Source organism: Lates calcarifer, linkage group LG8 (genome assembly GCF_001640805.2).
Source record: "Lates calcarifer isolate ASB-BC8 linkage group LG8, TLL_Latcal_v3, whole genome shotgun sequence".
Taxonomy (NCBI): Eukaryota; Metazoa; Chordata; class Actinopteri; family Centropomidae; genus Lates; species Lates calcarifer.
In genome coordinates, this window is record NC_066840.1 from 10,541,225 (window position 1) to 10,554,935 (window position 13,711).

Below are 13,711 nucleotides of genomic sequence, written 5' to 3' on the forward strand. Positions count from 1 at the left end.
CCAGAGAGAGAGAGAGAGCCATCTGTATTATGTCATGATTGCCAGGGCACTCCACCCTTCGCTCTCTATTTCCCTGTTCCTCTGTCTCGCTCCCTCCCAGACTCCCCCGCCCTCTGATTCTCTTTACTTTGCTTTATTGCTGTGTGTGATATTGGTTGAGTGTTACTGACACAGTCGTCTCTGCCCAGTTGTTTATGTGCCATATTGACTACCTCTAACAGAGATGTGGCCTAAGACTGAACATCTCCATCTGTGATTGTAGGTTCAACAATATCTTACACCAAATTCACTGCACTGTCTTTCTCCCTGCCTTTCATCTTGTGTCCATCTGTCCATCACTTTAATTGCCGCTAATGACCACCCACGTCCAGCTTCTGACTGACAGCTCTCTGTCTGCACTTGCCTGTCGCATTTGATGTTCACCCTGGCTCCTATCACACCACCTGTAAACCTGACGTGGACATTCAGCAGCCTGTAATCAAGGGAAGGAAAGTTTCCTTGAAAAGCTCCAACAAATTTCTGAATAAATGAAAGTTACATTTTTAATTTAATGAGATAGAAAGTGAAAGTTTGCCACAAGTCAAGGCCATGCTTCTTGTTAGAACTGCAGCTCCAAGGTAAGATTCATTATTTACATACACTCTTTATAATGAGTCAACATACAGTATACATGTAAATGGTATGTATCTGCATTCTGTTGTGTCTCTGTAGGTAATGAAATGGAGGCTACAGGCACACCCTGAATAAAGCAACCACACGAGACACACACACTGCGATACTGTTTCTCTCTCACACACAATGGAGCATCAAACAATAAGTGCAGAGAGCTTTAACAAGGCTGTAAACCTTGCCCGTTCATGGCTGAGCCCACGGGGAGGACTCTGCTCTCTACTGTTTCTCCTTGCTGGCTCATTGTCTCATGGCCTGGATGTTTGCTTTGATATGGAGAAAGGAGACCTGGCAGGTAATAATATTCAGCTATCCTGTGGTATTGTTGACAATATAATTGCTGCAAAGATTAATCTCTCTGACAACAGCAGGACAAGACTAATTAAATCTGTGTATACACAGCAGATGACCTGATAAACTAGTCACCAGAGAGACTCATAATCTCCTCACGGTTCCTCTCACCTCTGCCCCTCATGTTTGCATGGCAAAATTAATTTCCTGATTATCTATTTCAGATTATGAAATTAGAACAAAATAAATAAATAAATATCATGGCTACTTAATACATGATTTGAATGCAGCACACATGCTCCTGTTTTTGATTCTTATCTGATAAGGGTCTATGCAATATAACACACGAGTGAAGAAGAGTCAAACTAATAAGTAAGAAACTTTTAATGTAATGTGATGTGATTCCATGTTGAACTTATTGTGCCATCTTGTGGCCAAAGACTGCAGTTAAAGGTTGGTGCGAGAGCTTTACATGTTATCGCCACTGGGATCAAAGTCCACCCTTATGTGCTGACATTGCATGAATAATTTCCAGTTGGTGCTTATTGTTATCACTCTTTTTCCATGACAAGGGAAAGGTAGCCCATTTTATATTGCCTTGCTACAGGCCCCAAATATATTAAGTGAAACAAACAACAAGAGAAAGAAAAAAACAAACAAAAAACCTTGAATAGCACTCAGTAGAGTGCATACCTCCGCAGAGGCCAAACAATCCTACATGTCTGTCTGACTCTGTTCTGCACCAAACTGTACAAACTGGTGGCTCTGAACAACATATTTTTTTACAACATGATTTTTGCATCTATATCCAAACAGTATTTCCTGAGAAACTTAACGAGAATGCTGAAAAATGCCCTCTTGCAATGTTCAGCACCTAAACTTAATAGGCCCTTCTCTGGCTCATGCCTCATCCTTCCTCCAAATTTGGCGTGAATCGGTTTGATGTGTTTTGCGTAATTCTGCCAACACAGACACAGGTGAATACATAACCTCCATGGTTGAGGCAAGAAAACAAAGAGGACCATTTTTGCTTGTCACTATCAGATTTATTTACAGATGTAAGTGGGAGACAACCTCCCTTGTGCAATTACTAGAATTCATCAACTTTTTCAAATAAAACAGCAGGCATTCTTGGATTGTGACACACACACACAAATATTGAAAATGACCACTTCAATGCTTCATATGTTTTAGCATTTTGAAACAATATTGTGATGCAATATAAAAATGTGATAAACCCAAAATTCTACTTATTTAGAATGACCAGTGTTGAATTAAAGTAGAACAATATGAAACTACTTAAGTTGAAATAATAATAATTAAAAAAAAATCACTTCAGGTCAGCAGTCATACTGTCATAAAGCAAAATAAGCACTCTTTCACATAATAAAAAAAGCGGAATTAAATTGCAAGAATGTCAAAAGCAAACACTCTGCAAGTTCAGTCATACCACACTATACTCTGCATGCCAACAGAGAAAAGCACTACACAGCTACAAATCTGTGAGCATATAAAAAAAACTCCAAAACAAATTATAATACAAATGAGGCAACTGAGCATTATTAATTGAAATAGCTGGTCAGTGTTAGTATGAGAGGCAATGCTAAAGCGATTAACTTAAGCAAGGGACTGACAAGATATTTCAAAGACTTCAATCTCATGCCACCACTGACAATGAAACGAGGACAGCAAGGCAATGCATGCCAATGCACCCATTACGTGACAAAACAACAATAATACAAAGCAGAACCATCTTGAGGGATGACAAATAAAGTTACTTCATTTGGTGTTTTATTTGGACCAATGCGCTGGAAGAGACAGGAAAGGGATGGTTTGGAGTAAAAGAAGAGAGAAATCCATCTGAGTAGGCCCACTGGGAGGAGTAACAGTGCAGCAATGTCTCGGGGGCGGGTGACCTAATACTACAGGTGGTCCTCATTTCTCTCAGCCTCAGTGAGTTTGCAGGGAGGCAGCAAGGACAGAGGAGGGCAGGAAAGCAAATGAGTAACCAGATGGAGAGGGAAAAAAAAAACTAATGAGGATGTGGCACAGAGGTGTAACTACACCGCTGGTCTGGTTTCAGAAGCCCGAAGGTGTTAAAACATTCATGTCCCGAGGTTTAAGTTTGTGTGGCCGTGGGGGCACCTGCTTGGCCTCAATGCCCGAGATTTCAATCTTGGGGGGCATGAAGTTGGCAGGGTCCTCCACCTTGAGGTTGACCTGGGTGTTGGTGCCATCCATGGTAGAGGACTTTTGCAGGCCAAAGTAGGACTGCAGAGAAAAACCTACAAGAGAGAAGACGAAACAGTACATATCATTAATGACCTAAATCTAGCTTTAAAAGGGATCATCTTAACTGTCATGGTTTTAAAGAGTAACTTTAACACCCCCTGAATGTCTTGATTTTTCTAACATTCAGTGGTTTAGCTTCTCACCTTCCTGCAATGATATACAGGTGTAATCCAGGACACCATTACATTAATAATGTTAAATAATCCTGCAATACAGTCAATATCCAGATGCGTGATCTCTCACCCGTGCTGGTATCAGAGCCTGGGTCAGTGGGGGACTTCTGTACCACAGACCGAGTCCCAAAGAAGCTCCACCTCTCTCCTCCTCCTCCTTCATTTCCTCCCATGTTGGTGCTGGGGTTTGGACTGAGGTCTGGGATGGCAAGAAAAGGCGCAGGACTCAGCTGGAACCAGCTCCTGTAGACCCACCAAGCAATGAGCATGTAAGTAAATACAAGAAGGATAAGACATATGACACGAGGTTGGGAAATTAAGTATGTTATGATTAGGATGTCTGGTTCCACTCATTTCAACATATGATTTTCACTCTGGGCTTATGTCAATTAATAACATGAGTTAATAATTTCAGCAGCATGTTACCTACCTGCGACTAACAGCCGGTGATGTGTGGGGACTAACGCAGGGGGTGACACTGGGAGTGACGGAGGGGGTGACAACAGGGGTGCCACTTGGGGTGGATTGTGCTGATGTTGTAAGCCTGTCCTCCTTGAAGTCCCCACTTGGCATTCTCAACTTCTGCACAGACAGGAAAAACAAGCAGTTAGACAAACAAACAATGAAGGAATGTCCCCCACTGATCCAGAACAACCCTGTACATTAGAAAGTGAATTTAAAAAGTCTTAATACTAAAAACCATAGTTGACTAGTTGTTTATCTTTAAACCTTGAACAAACACCAAAGTTGTGGCACTTTTCCCCCATGTCCATGTTAGACTGTCAACACAGTTGGTGACAGATGTGTCAGAGACACAACATTGATCTTATTTAAAGAGTAAACACTCCCTGAATACAGAATGCAAAAGGTCAGCAGTGTTTTTCCAGGCCCACGGGTCAAAAATGATAACAACATAGTACGTCACTGATCCTCAAAGCCTGTGGCCATAAGATGTAGGAGGGAAAAGAGAGAGAAGGAAAGACACACACATAGTGGACCACTCCACGATACAATTACAGTGATCTGATGATGAGCCAGATCATTACCAACCATCAAAATAAGCTTTCATAACATAAGCTCTGAGCTTGAAAAGTTGTATTACTTAAAGGCAAATACTGCAATGAATATCAATTACTTAAAACTCCTGCCACGCATCTGGTTGCACTACCTGCAACACCTGCAAAACCACCAGTCCAAGTGGATGTAACCTGGTGTGGTTTTCCTCTTCTACTCAGACAATAACTGCACAAAAGCCAGTGTTCGACCCTGATAGCTTTAACACACTAAATACACGTTCAACCATACTTGCCTCAAGATTTAGATGTATTTCAGTAATAACTGGAAGAAGGTTTTCAGTGTTCAGTCTCCATTCAATGCAGGAATATTCCCATCTATATGCTGGATGTTCTTCCAAACTCCTATCAGTGTCATACATGTGTTCCTGCATTCTGCTCAGGGCAGTGGCTACTGTGCAAATGAATAACACAGTACCCCCATGGCCTTTAATCCCCTGTGTATTATTTAGGTTGGTATCCTGTTGGGATGTCATCATTGCTCCAGCCCTGCTGGACCTCAGCCAAAACACTCCAAATCAGGACTCAACAACATTTTGAGAGTTTAAACCTGTTTCTGTGTAATTTATTAAGTGTGGGGTAGGTGCCGTTGATACAGGAAAAATAAAAATAAAAACACGACCCATGGTAAATCATGTCCTCAGATCTGCAATAGACTCTCACATGTTTACTACAGAAAGGCACATGTAAGTTATATAAAACAATTACTATCTTTTATATAGTAAGAGGTACAATGGAGACAAACGTGTGGCTAATGTAGAAAATGTTTTAAATGAAGATAAATGTACAGAACAGAACAAGCCTCTCATATGTTATTATGAAACTAGGTGATAACATGTGAAGGCCACAAACGGGGGCTAGTTTCCCTCAAGAGGCTATGGTTACATGGGGACATGGCTGCCTAAAAAGTGTAATATACAAAGAAAAATCTAATACAGTCACAGGAAAGGTCTCTGATGAATTCCCTCTCTGAAGCTTCCATTCATATTAAGCAATTTCACCGTTCAGCGAGGCAGTACCGTTAGTAGGCTAAGCTAACTGTGGCTGGACTGCCACATAACAGCTACTGTATGAGCCTAACGGGCTACATAGTAAGTTAACATTATCTAGCCACCTACAGTTCACGCCACTCTCTTTGCTTCTGGCTCAGCCATGAGCTCCACAGTTCTTTACTAAAGCTGACGGAGACTGATAAATGCCACTTAATGTTTGACAGGAATCAGGTTGTTTACCGGGGTTAGCTCTAAGGCCAGTTTTACTAGCTAGCCGACAAGGTTGCTTTGCTAACGGCCTGCTATTTCGACAGAATGTACAAACTCTGTTGATTTAACGCAATAACGTCTTGACATACCTTTTAATGATACGTTTTCTTTGACGCTCCAGTCCGATAGGTTCCTTAATTTTGTCCATAATTAGCTGTTTTTGAAGTTTAGGGGAGTATTATTTCTCAAAAACAGACTGTATCGTCTGCTCACACCACAGTCGGCCTCTAAAACGTCTGTGTTTTGTTAGGAGCTCGCTGATTGGTCCGTTTCAGAAAATAAGGGGGCTCGGTTCATTTAAGGGCGTTGCCTGGCAACACTGCTGATAGAAGCTCCAGCTTATGGAACCAGCGCAGAGCTGATTACGTAATTTGTTTACCAAGATGTTTTTCCATACTTAGCAAGCAGTCACTCACCAGGCTACAACAATATGTTACTGCCGTATAATTTCTCTCAGTAATACTTGCCTATTTTAAGTGACAATACAGACAGTCATTCATATAGTAGGAATTGGTCACAGTGTTTACTTGTGAGTATTGTGGAATCTAGTTGTACTTGTGACTGGTCTGTTGACAGGAAGGGGAACGTGAGCATGGAGGGTGGGGTTGGGGGCAAAGTGGACAGAGAAACTGGACAAATCTAGACACAAAAGAAAACAACTTTTGTGCTTTCAAACACTCACAGGTAGTGTGTGGATACATGTGCACAGCGCCCTCGTCTGTTACTTTCTAAAACAGTCTTTGCTAAAACCCTCCATGAATGAAAGAAAAAGCACAATACTTCATCTGCTCAACTGGTTAATTTTTAGCACCAATTTTGTTTGCTATTTGTGCAAGTTATATTTTGAAGACATTATTCTTGTTTTCAGTGTTGGTGCACCACATTGTGATCATGAAAACATTATTTTCAGGGGTTGTGTGATATTTCCAAACTGAATTTCTCCAGTCTGATGCAATCTAATTAACTTAATCTTGCCAAAAGTTCAGTGGCTGTAGAAAAAAAAATCAGATATGCAGTGACTACTCATTTAGGCCTAAACCAGCAGTAAGTGAGAGTGTTTTGTTTTTTTCCCACCTTGTGTAGTGTTGCCCTTTGACAAATAAGTCACATGTTATGGTGTGAAGAGATTTTCTTTTAAGTTATCTGAGGACAAGCACAAACTCAACACTTCTGCATGCATCAAGGCATCTAACTCCCATTTGTTTATACTCACTGGCAGCGTGCTGTCACCCAGTCGGTGAAAGTGGGTCTCCTCAGCAGAGAGGCCCTTGTGGGGAGAATACCCAGCTTCTGTCAGCCCTGCTTGGTGCTCAAACCTCTGGAGGTTCTCATGGGTTTGCTCTAAGTGAAGATGGGCACAGTGTCAGCGGTGGAGATAAAATTAGTCAGTGTTGTAATTTGTTGCACTCCACTGTAGCCTGCTGATGCTCTGAAGATTGTTTATCTGAATCTTTGCATTTTTAGATATTTATTGAAATGAAAATTAATCGCTTTTGGTGACTTACTGATCATAAGTGAGCTCATTAAAGTGGTGGCTTTGGCTTTCACCACAGGCACTGGAGACTTGGTTGGCGATGCCGCCTCAAAAGTCAGCAATTTCCCACTGCTCTCACCTTCCTATTAACACAAGTTTACACTGTTAACATTAACTCACAGACGTGTATGGACAGTCCAAGAACAGGTTTCACACAAGCCAGAACAAACAGCATTTATAATCTCCAAAACAATCCGGTTCAGGCAACACAAACAAACAGGAAAGCACCTCTTTAGCATTTCTGAACTTGTGCTGTGGGATGACGGGGTCTTTCCATAAGATGTTAACAGTCAGGTCTGGTGGTGGAGAATGCATGGGGGTGTCCATGTGCTCATCATAGCTGATATTGTGCCTAGTCATTCCAATAGGAGATGACAAAGCACCGAAGAGTCCGGGCGATGTGCTCGACTCAAGCGCTGAAGTATGGAAATAAACATTCATGTTAGAGCTGTGTTTAATCTTGCATAAGGAAACCATATCTGATATCAAAAATGGCAATAATTTCACAAGATACAAGATGTAAAGCTTATCCCCCACTCATTTGCCAAATCTAAATTCCATTACCTGGAATGTCTCCCTGTCTTGAGTCCATTTTTGACACCAGATCGGAGAGGGAGTCTGGGGGCTGACTGTGTGGAGGTCAGCTCTGCTTGACTTTGGACTCCAAACCTCAACACTTCATCATATGACATCACACAGTGGTACAGGGTCATTAGACAAGAGAGAAAGGCCTGGTGCTATTGATACAAAGCATGTAGCGCAAGAACAACACGTGAGCCGTGTTGAGATGTAAATGCATGCATGTTTTTATTAGCTAAACCATAGTTAAGTCAGAGAATAAACTTCTTATTTAGGCTTCTTATTTACTGTTCACAGTACATGGTGTTCTGATTCTGACCTGCTCCAAATAGAACCTGTGGGTCCGGTTACAGCAGTGTCATTAATGTCAGTCACCCTCACATACCAGCCTTTACTTCTCTCTGAGGCAAAGCAAAATAGCCCAAACTCTGAGCTAAAGCAGGCTCATGTTTCACAAGGAAATGAACCTCTTGGAATTAAGGAAATACTGTTTGTTTGACAGACTGGAACCTGTTCTGCAGTTTGATCCATATTGTGTAATATAGAAAGAAGCCTCCCTTTATAGTCCTCTGCTCTTATGGTGAACCCGTTATCAGCTCCTTATCAGCCTTGGCTGAGCTCACTTTCCATTGGAATCTTCACCTGCATCTCCCTCATTTAAATAAACGATGAAGAGACCGTCCGCAATCTGCAAAATCTACACCCAAATTCTGCCTGAATTCAGATTTAGCATATTTAAGTCGGTGGTGTTCTCTGGTACAGGACTAGTTTACTTTGCAGACAGCTGACATCTATCTGCTGTTCACGTCAGCACTGTGTGAAGCCAGATACAGTGACTTGCAAAAACAGGAACCGAAGTCACGCTATGGTCATACGGGAATAACATTTAAAGGAAAGTGCAAACTATGATTATAATAACAAACATAATTCTGATGAGGGGGTATTTTCCCAGATAACACGTATGATTAAAAATCGTTTATTTAAATAATATAAGTAGTGGCTCTCCTTTAATAACCTCTGCATTTCAGTACAGCATGTGTCTTTTTAACAGTGGTCAGTCATTTGCAGGTTTCACATGAAGGACAAAAGCTTGTCATGCATGCCACACTCACCTCACCCTGTCAGGATTTCTTCTCCTCTCCTGTTGAGATTACTCTACAGCTGCAGAGATTTCTTTGTCAAAGCGGCGCTTTTGCTAGACTGAACGGACGGACGATGTATGTTTGCTCAGCGGCCGGTTCATCCATGACTTTTGGACATGCAAACAGTAAACAGAGAGCTGAGACGCCCGAACAGCACCAGGCAGTGAACGCACCCGGGAACGCAGCCGGCGGAAGTGATGATCCGAAACTTAAAGCCCCACAGCTTGCGAATAATTGGTGGTGCAGGATGACAGTGTGGTGAAGTCTTAGCCTTTCATATGCACCAATGCCAGCTAGCGTGTGAGGGAAACACACAGTTCAAATGTTATATGTCAAAACTGAGATGGGTAGGTACAGTATTAGGTTGGTTAGTTGATAAAAAGTTAGGCTTGATGTAATATTTGGGGTCACATTATGAATACTGAGTTCCTTTTTGAGAACATAAACAGGCCTCCATTGGTTAAAGATTATGTTAAAGGGGGGGTTAAGCACATAATTGTATTGGTACTGGTTAAGGATAGGGTAAACCCCAAGGGAGTAAATGAAAGCCCATGTATGTGTGTGTGTTTGTGTGTGTGTGGTGGGTGTAGAGAAATGCAGCCTATGAGACTCAGCTGAGCTGAACCGCCCCTGTCAGAGTTGAGCGGGACCACATGGTGTCGGCAGGTTATTGACCCTGTCTGCAGCTTTGGCGTCTTCTACTATCTGATACATGTAAGTACCGGTAACACCCATTAAATGTGTCTAGATGACGCTTTAGAGCCTAACTCCTTCTAATATTTCATGCTTTGCAACCTGAGCCCCTGTGAGATCACAGGACATGTGCTCTGACACATACACTGTACTTAATGCATTGACAGAACTGAACCACAAGATAGCACTGTTGATGTAGGACACAACTCTGGCAGTCTCAGACTTGAAGCAAAAAACAATCACTCAGTGCTCTATTGATTTTTCTTTTTTATTAAAAAAACTGAAGTTATCAAAATACAGACTAACTTGGTATAGACTATAACACATAAACCTATTTACAAACAAAAATCAGAGGAAATAAGATAGAACGGAGATATACTGTAAGTGCACGTCAGTATAAATAGAAGATAAATAGACAAAAAGTTTCACTCATTCTACGTCTACATTCATCAAAGGTGGGAGGGGTCAGAGGTCATACAAGCTTCTTGTTCATCCACGAGTTAAAGAGATCAGTTGTGAGCTGTGTTGGTGCTGCCTGGGGTGGAAGAGGGTCCAACTGTGGTGGAGACTTTCTTGCTCTTTCTGGAAATGACAATGAAATGAACAATTAGACACAACAGTGCGGAGAAGACTTTCGTCTGTGTGTGGTTTGTGTATTCTGGAGATGAGGCTTGGATTCGGCTCTGTATACTCACATGATGTTAGCCAGGAGTCTTTTCACTGCTTTCAGCTCGGGGTTTAGGCAATAGCGAAGGCCTCTGCCGGCGGTGACACTGTTGAAATCAAGATAAGTTCAGATGAGTCATGCAGGTAGTAGTGGTTTTCAGAGATTACCATCTACCTTAAAAAGTTACATGAGTGCTCTTTTTAATGTTCCATCCTCAAGAAACTTTAAACTCGTGAACAGTTGCAGACATTTTATGATGTTATTTAATTCCTTATAAATGCAGTGCTTTATCTGAGCTACAGTAAGCCTCTGTTGATATCAAATTTTCCTGTAACATGCCACATCCTCACATTTTTACTGTAAAAAAAATTAGTGCATCTTACACAATCTCCACTTTGTTACAGAAGATGGTTGCCGGGTAGATCTGGATGTCCTTTATTTCAGACTTGTCAAGTTTGTTCCTGACACGCTGACACAGACACTGCTGTCCTGGTTCATTCACTGGAGAGGAAGACAAGGGAAAAAAAACCCAAACATTTTATTTAATCCCAGTTCTTTTAACTGCACAGAATTCCAGCTTGCATTTACCAAAATCTCATGTTGTCTATATTGGAGTGTAAAATGATGGAAAATGGGATAAAAAAAAAAACTTACATTGGGCTCTGGAGAGGCAGACCATGGCGCCCAGGAGCAGAAACACTTTGATGATGCCGGACATTGTTGGTTTCTTCTTTAGTCAAGATGACACCGGAGCTGGAAGAAGTCTTGGTGGTTGTGGTGAAGATGATATAAAGAGTAATAAGCTAGTGTCAAAGAAAGCCAAGTGTGTTGACAGGAGCACTGTGAAGAACTGAAGGTGAGGGGCAGCCTTAAATACTACTCTTGAGCTGCATACATCATCCTTCCTGTGATCAAGGGAATTTTTTGCGAGTGGAAAGTGAAACTTCAAAAAAACCACAAGGAAAAAAAAAAAACCTTATTCCTCCGCTGCCCCTTACATATTAGCAATAATATATCCAGATTTTACATTATTCACAGAAATACAGTAGACATTATATATGAGAATAAAAATGTATAAAATAGAATAAAAATAAAAAGGAATTTAAAAAAGCAGTGTAACTTGTTGGAAATGTAAACCCACATGTACAATCAAACTTTTACATCTAACTAGTACTTACACTGTTTGTGTAAATAGTCATGCAACTAATGGACAAATCTTTTTGGACATTTTGCATATTTTCTTTTTTTTTGATATAATGAAGAGAAAAGATTCAAACAAATGAGTCTTGTCAAAATCAAAAGAAATATCTATGTTAAATGATGACACTTGTGTTTCTATGTCCCATTTCTGCCTATGTGCAATATAAATTTAGCACAGTAAACCTATACATGAGTACAGCTGTAACATTTGTGTCTTCCTGTTGAGATGAACTGTGCAAACTGCATTTATACACAGGGGGGTCATAGAGTTGTTCCATCTAAAGCAAACAAAAAAACTATAAAGTAAACACACAAGTGAAGTGAAAAAAAAGAAAAAAGGCTAAATTACATATCAATGCATCGTCAGTACCATTCTTACTCTATGTCTCTGATTGACTTGGTAAAAAAAGTTTCCAAATGGATTTTTAAAATTAAATTAGTTCAGATATGTGTGGACTATTTTATATATTGCAACACAAAGTGTAGGCTGTGATCTTTGCAAGACGGGGCTCTGGAGTATTTTATGTGCAACAGTGGTTAACACCTTTAGTATGTTCAGTACCAAATCAAATGTGCGAGTGCTTGGAAAAAAATGAAGGCATGATTTCATTGCTTTCCACTGAAGATGCGTGGTCGTCGTGACATTTGGTGGTGTTGAATAAATCACTAATATCTGGTTTGTGTGATAGATACTTATCTTTATTTCCTCCTTAATATTGTGTATTTCATATTAACACATAGCATCACATAGATGACATGTTCAGTCCTCACTGGTTTGAAAGGAAATGCTTGATTTCAACAGAAAGCTTGGTCTTAAAATCAGTTTCACTTTTATGTCCTCTTTCACTTTTCTGGACAAAGAGAAATCTTATCATAACAACAACTTTTCTCCTCTGGATACTCTTCTCTTTTCCTCTGTATTCAGGCCACAAAGCTGGAATGAAATAAAAGGAGGATGGAGTGTGAAGAATACTGCAATTATACTGAAAATCTTAATACTTAAATAATAAAATAAAATACTTTTTTGTAATATACTAAACCATTTGCCATGGAAGGCAAAGGAATGTGGTTGCTGTATTGTCATATTACTTTCTATCTGACAGTATCTCTACAGTGATCTGTAGCCACACTGATAGTTTTGGCTTTACTTGCCCAAGTTTTGAGATTTCTATCTTCTTTGGGGGGCGGACAGAGATAGTTATCTCAAAACAAGGTGATTAAAATCAAGACTATTATTATGCGTGGATTTTCGTGGGTATGTGTGAAAATACAGTTTTATTGTAGCCTGGGTGAATTGACTGTTTGCATGGGAACAGTGCATTTTAAGATTTTCCAGTGGGTTTTGAAAAGGTTTAGTGAGTGTGTGGGAGCATGCATTTCCTGTGTCTTAAAAATCATCAGATTTAGAGATACAGAGTTCTTAAGTGTAAATCCTTAGATTTACACTTATCTATCTTCTTCTGGTTTTGTGGTAAAAAATTATTTTCACTTGGCATCGCACCAACCAGATTTCCAAAGGCCAAGCGGTGCTAATTTAAGACACAGGGGTCTTCCCTGTGAGTAAAGTACAGTGAAAGGGACTTTTGTCTATTGCTGCATATGGAACGGACCAAACAACAATAGTCACGTGGTCAGCAAGAGTGGCTTCTCCAGAAACAGTCACAGTCATAAGAAATAGCTCATAAAACACATTAAATCCTATTACAACACAAAAAATGCGAGTGTATAAAAATGTGAGTCATGAATCGAGAATTTCTCTGGTTGACTTATCAGGGGGATTTAGAAATCACACGACGGTTGGTACAGAGCAGCACCTCTGACACACGTCATTTTCATTCTGGCAGACAGTCTGCACTTAGCAAGCTTGAATTTTTCATACATCTCCTCAGTCAATATTTCATGGGTTTTACTTAACGGGGACAGGAGAGTGCACCAGCACACGTCAGTAAAGCACAGCTTGTTCCATCACATGCTGACACAGGAACAAAAGAACGGGCAACTGCAGTCCAGTACATGTTTGACCCCTAGAATGTGGTTCATGGAAAAAGGTGGTTTTTCTGTAATTTGTCCTAAACTGTTAAATCTTAACTGTTGAAGGGGTGAGAGTAGGTTTGAGCATGTGAGGGGATTACCAAC

General features: G+C 40.6%; 2 protein-coding genes across 4 annotated transcripts; both read right to left on the reverse strand.

Annotated features, from left to right (window-relative positions):
- Nucleotides 1-1,984: 1,984 nt before the first annotated feature.
- On the reverse strand, nt 1,985-9,174 carry LOC108899250 (putative monooxygenase p33MONOX). Of its 3 annotated transcripts, none has more exons than XM_018699605.2 (8): nt 8,991-9,172; nt 7,859-7,970; nt 7,523-7,710; nt 7,266-7,377; nt 6,974-7,101; nt 3,856-4,007; nt 3,496-3,668; nt 1,985-3,245 (listed from the first exon to the last, which is right to left on the reverse strand). In XM_018699605.2, exons 2-8 carry the CDS (start codon nt 7,884-7,886, stop codon nt 3,040-3,042), a joined length of 987 nt encoding a protein of 328 aa, XP_018555121.1. In that variant the 5' UTR covers nt 7,887-7,970; nt 8,991-9,172; the 3' UTR covers nt 1,985-3,039. The 3 variants fall into 3 exon arrangements, with proteins under 3 accessions (XP_018555121.1, XP_018555120.1, XP_050928196.1); XM_018699604.2 differs by having other exon boundaries at nt 8,986-9,148; XM_051072239.1 differs by lacking the exon at nt 7,859-7,970 and having other exon boundaries at nt 8,986-9,174.
- A 784-nt stretch (nt 9,175-9,958) lies between these two features.
- On the reverse strand, nt 9,959-11,264 carry LOC108899251 (C-X-C motif chemokine 10). The gene is made up of 4 exons (XM_018699606.2): nt 11,030-11,264; nt 10,759-10,876; nt 10,404-10,481; nt 9,959-10,290 (listed from the first exon to the last, which is right to left on the reverse strand). Exons 1-4 carry the CDS (start codon nt 11,091-11,093, stop codon nt 10,218-10,220), a joined length of 333 nt encoding a protein of 110 aa, XP_018555122.1. The 5' UTR covers nt 11,094-11,264; the 3' UTR covers nt 9,959-10,217.
- Nucleotides 11,265-13,711: the final 2,447 nt, after the last annotated feature.

Excerpts from the sequence above, each read along its gene's own strand:
- LOC108899250 (XM_018699605.2), bottom strand. The coding sequence starts at position 7,886 with ATGGACTCAAGACAGGGAGACATTCCAG. Across the intron at positions 7,102-7,265 it reads AATGAGCTCACTTATGATCA|AGCAAACCCATGAGAACCTC; the intron begins GTAAGTCACCAA and ends ATCTTCACTTAG. Across the intron at positions 3,669-3,855 it reads TCACCGGCTGTTAGTCGCAG|GAGCTGGTTCCAGCTGAGTC; the intron begins GTAGGTAACATG and ends GTGGGTCTACAG.
- LOC108899251 (XM_018699606.2), bottom strand. The coding sequence starts at position 11,093 with ATGTCCGGCATCATCAAAGTGTTTCTGCTCCTGGGCGCCATGGTCTGC. Across the intron at positions 10,877-11,029 it reads CTGCCTCTCCAGAGCCCAAT|TGAATGAACCAGGACAGCAG; the intron begins GTAAGTTTTTTT and ends CTTCCTCTCCAG. Across the intron at positions 10,291-10,403 it reads AGACTCCTGGCTAACATCAT|AAAGAGCAAGAAAGTCTCCA; the intron begins GTGAGTATACAG and ends TGTCATTTCCAG.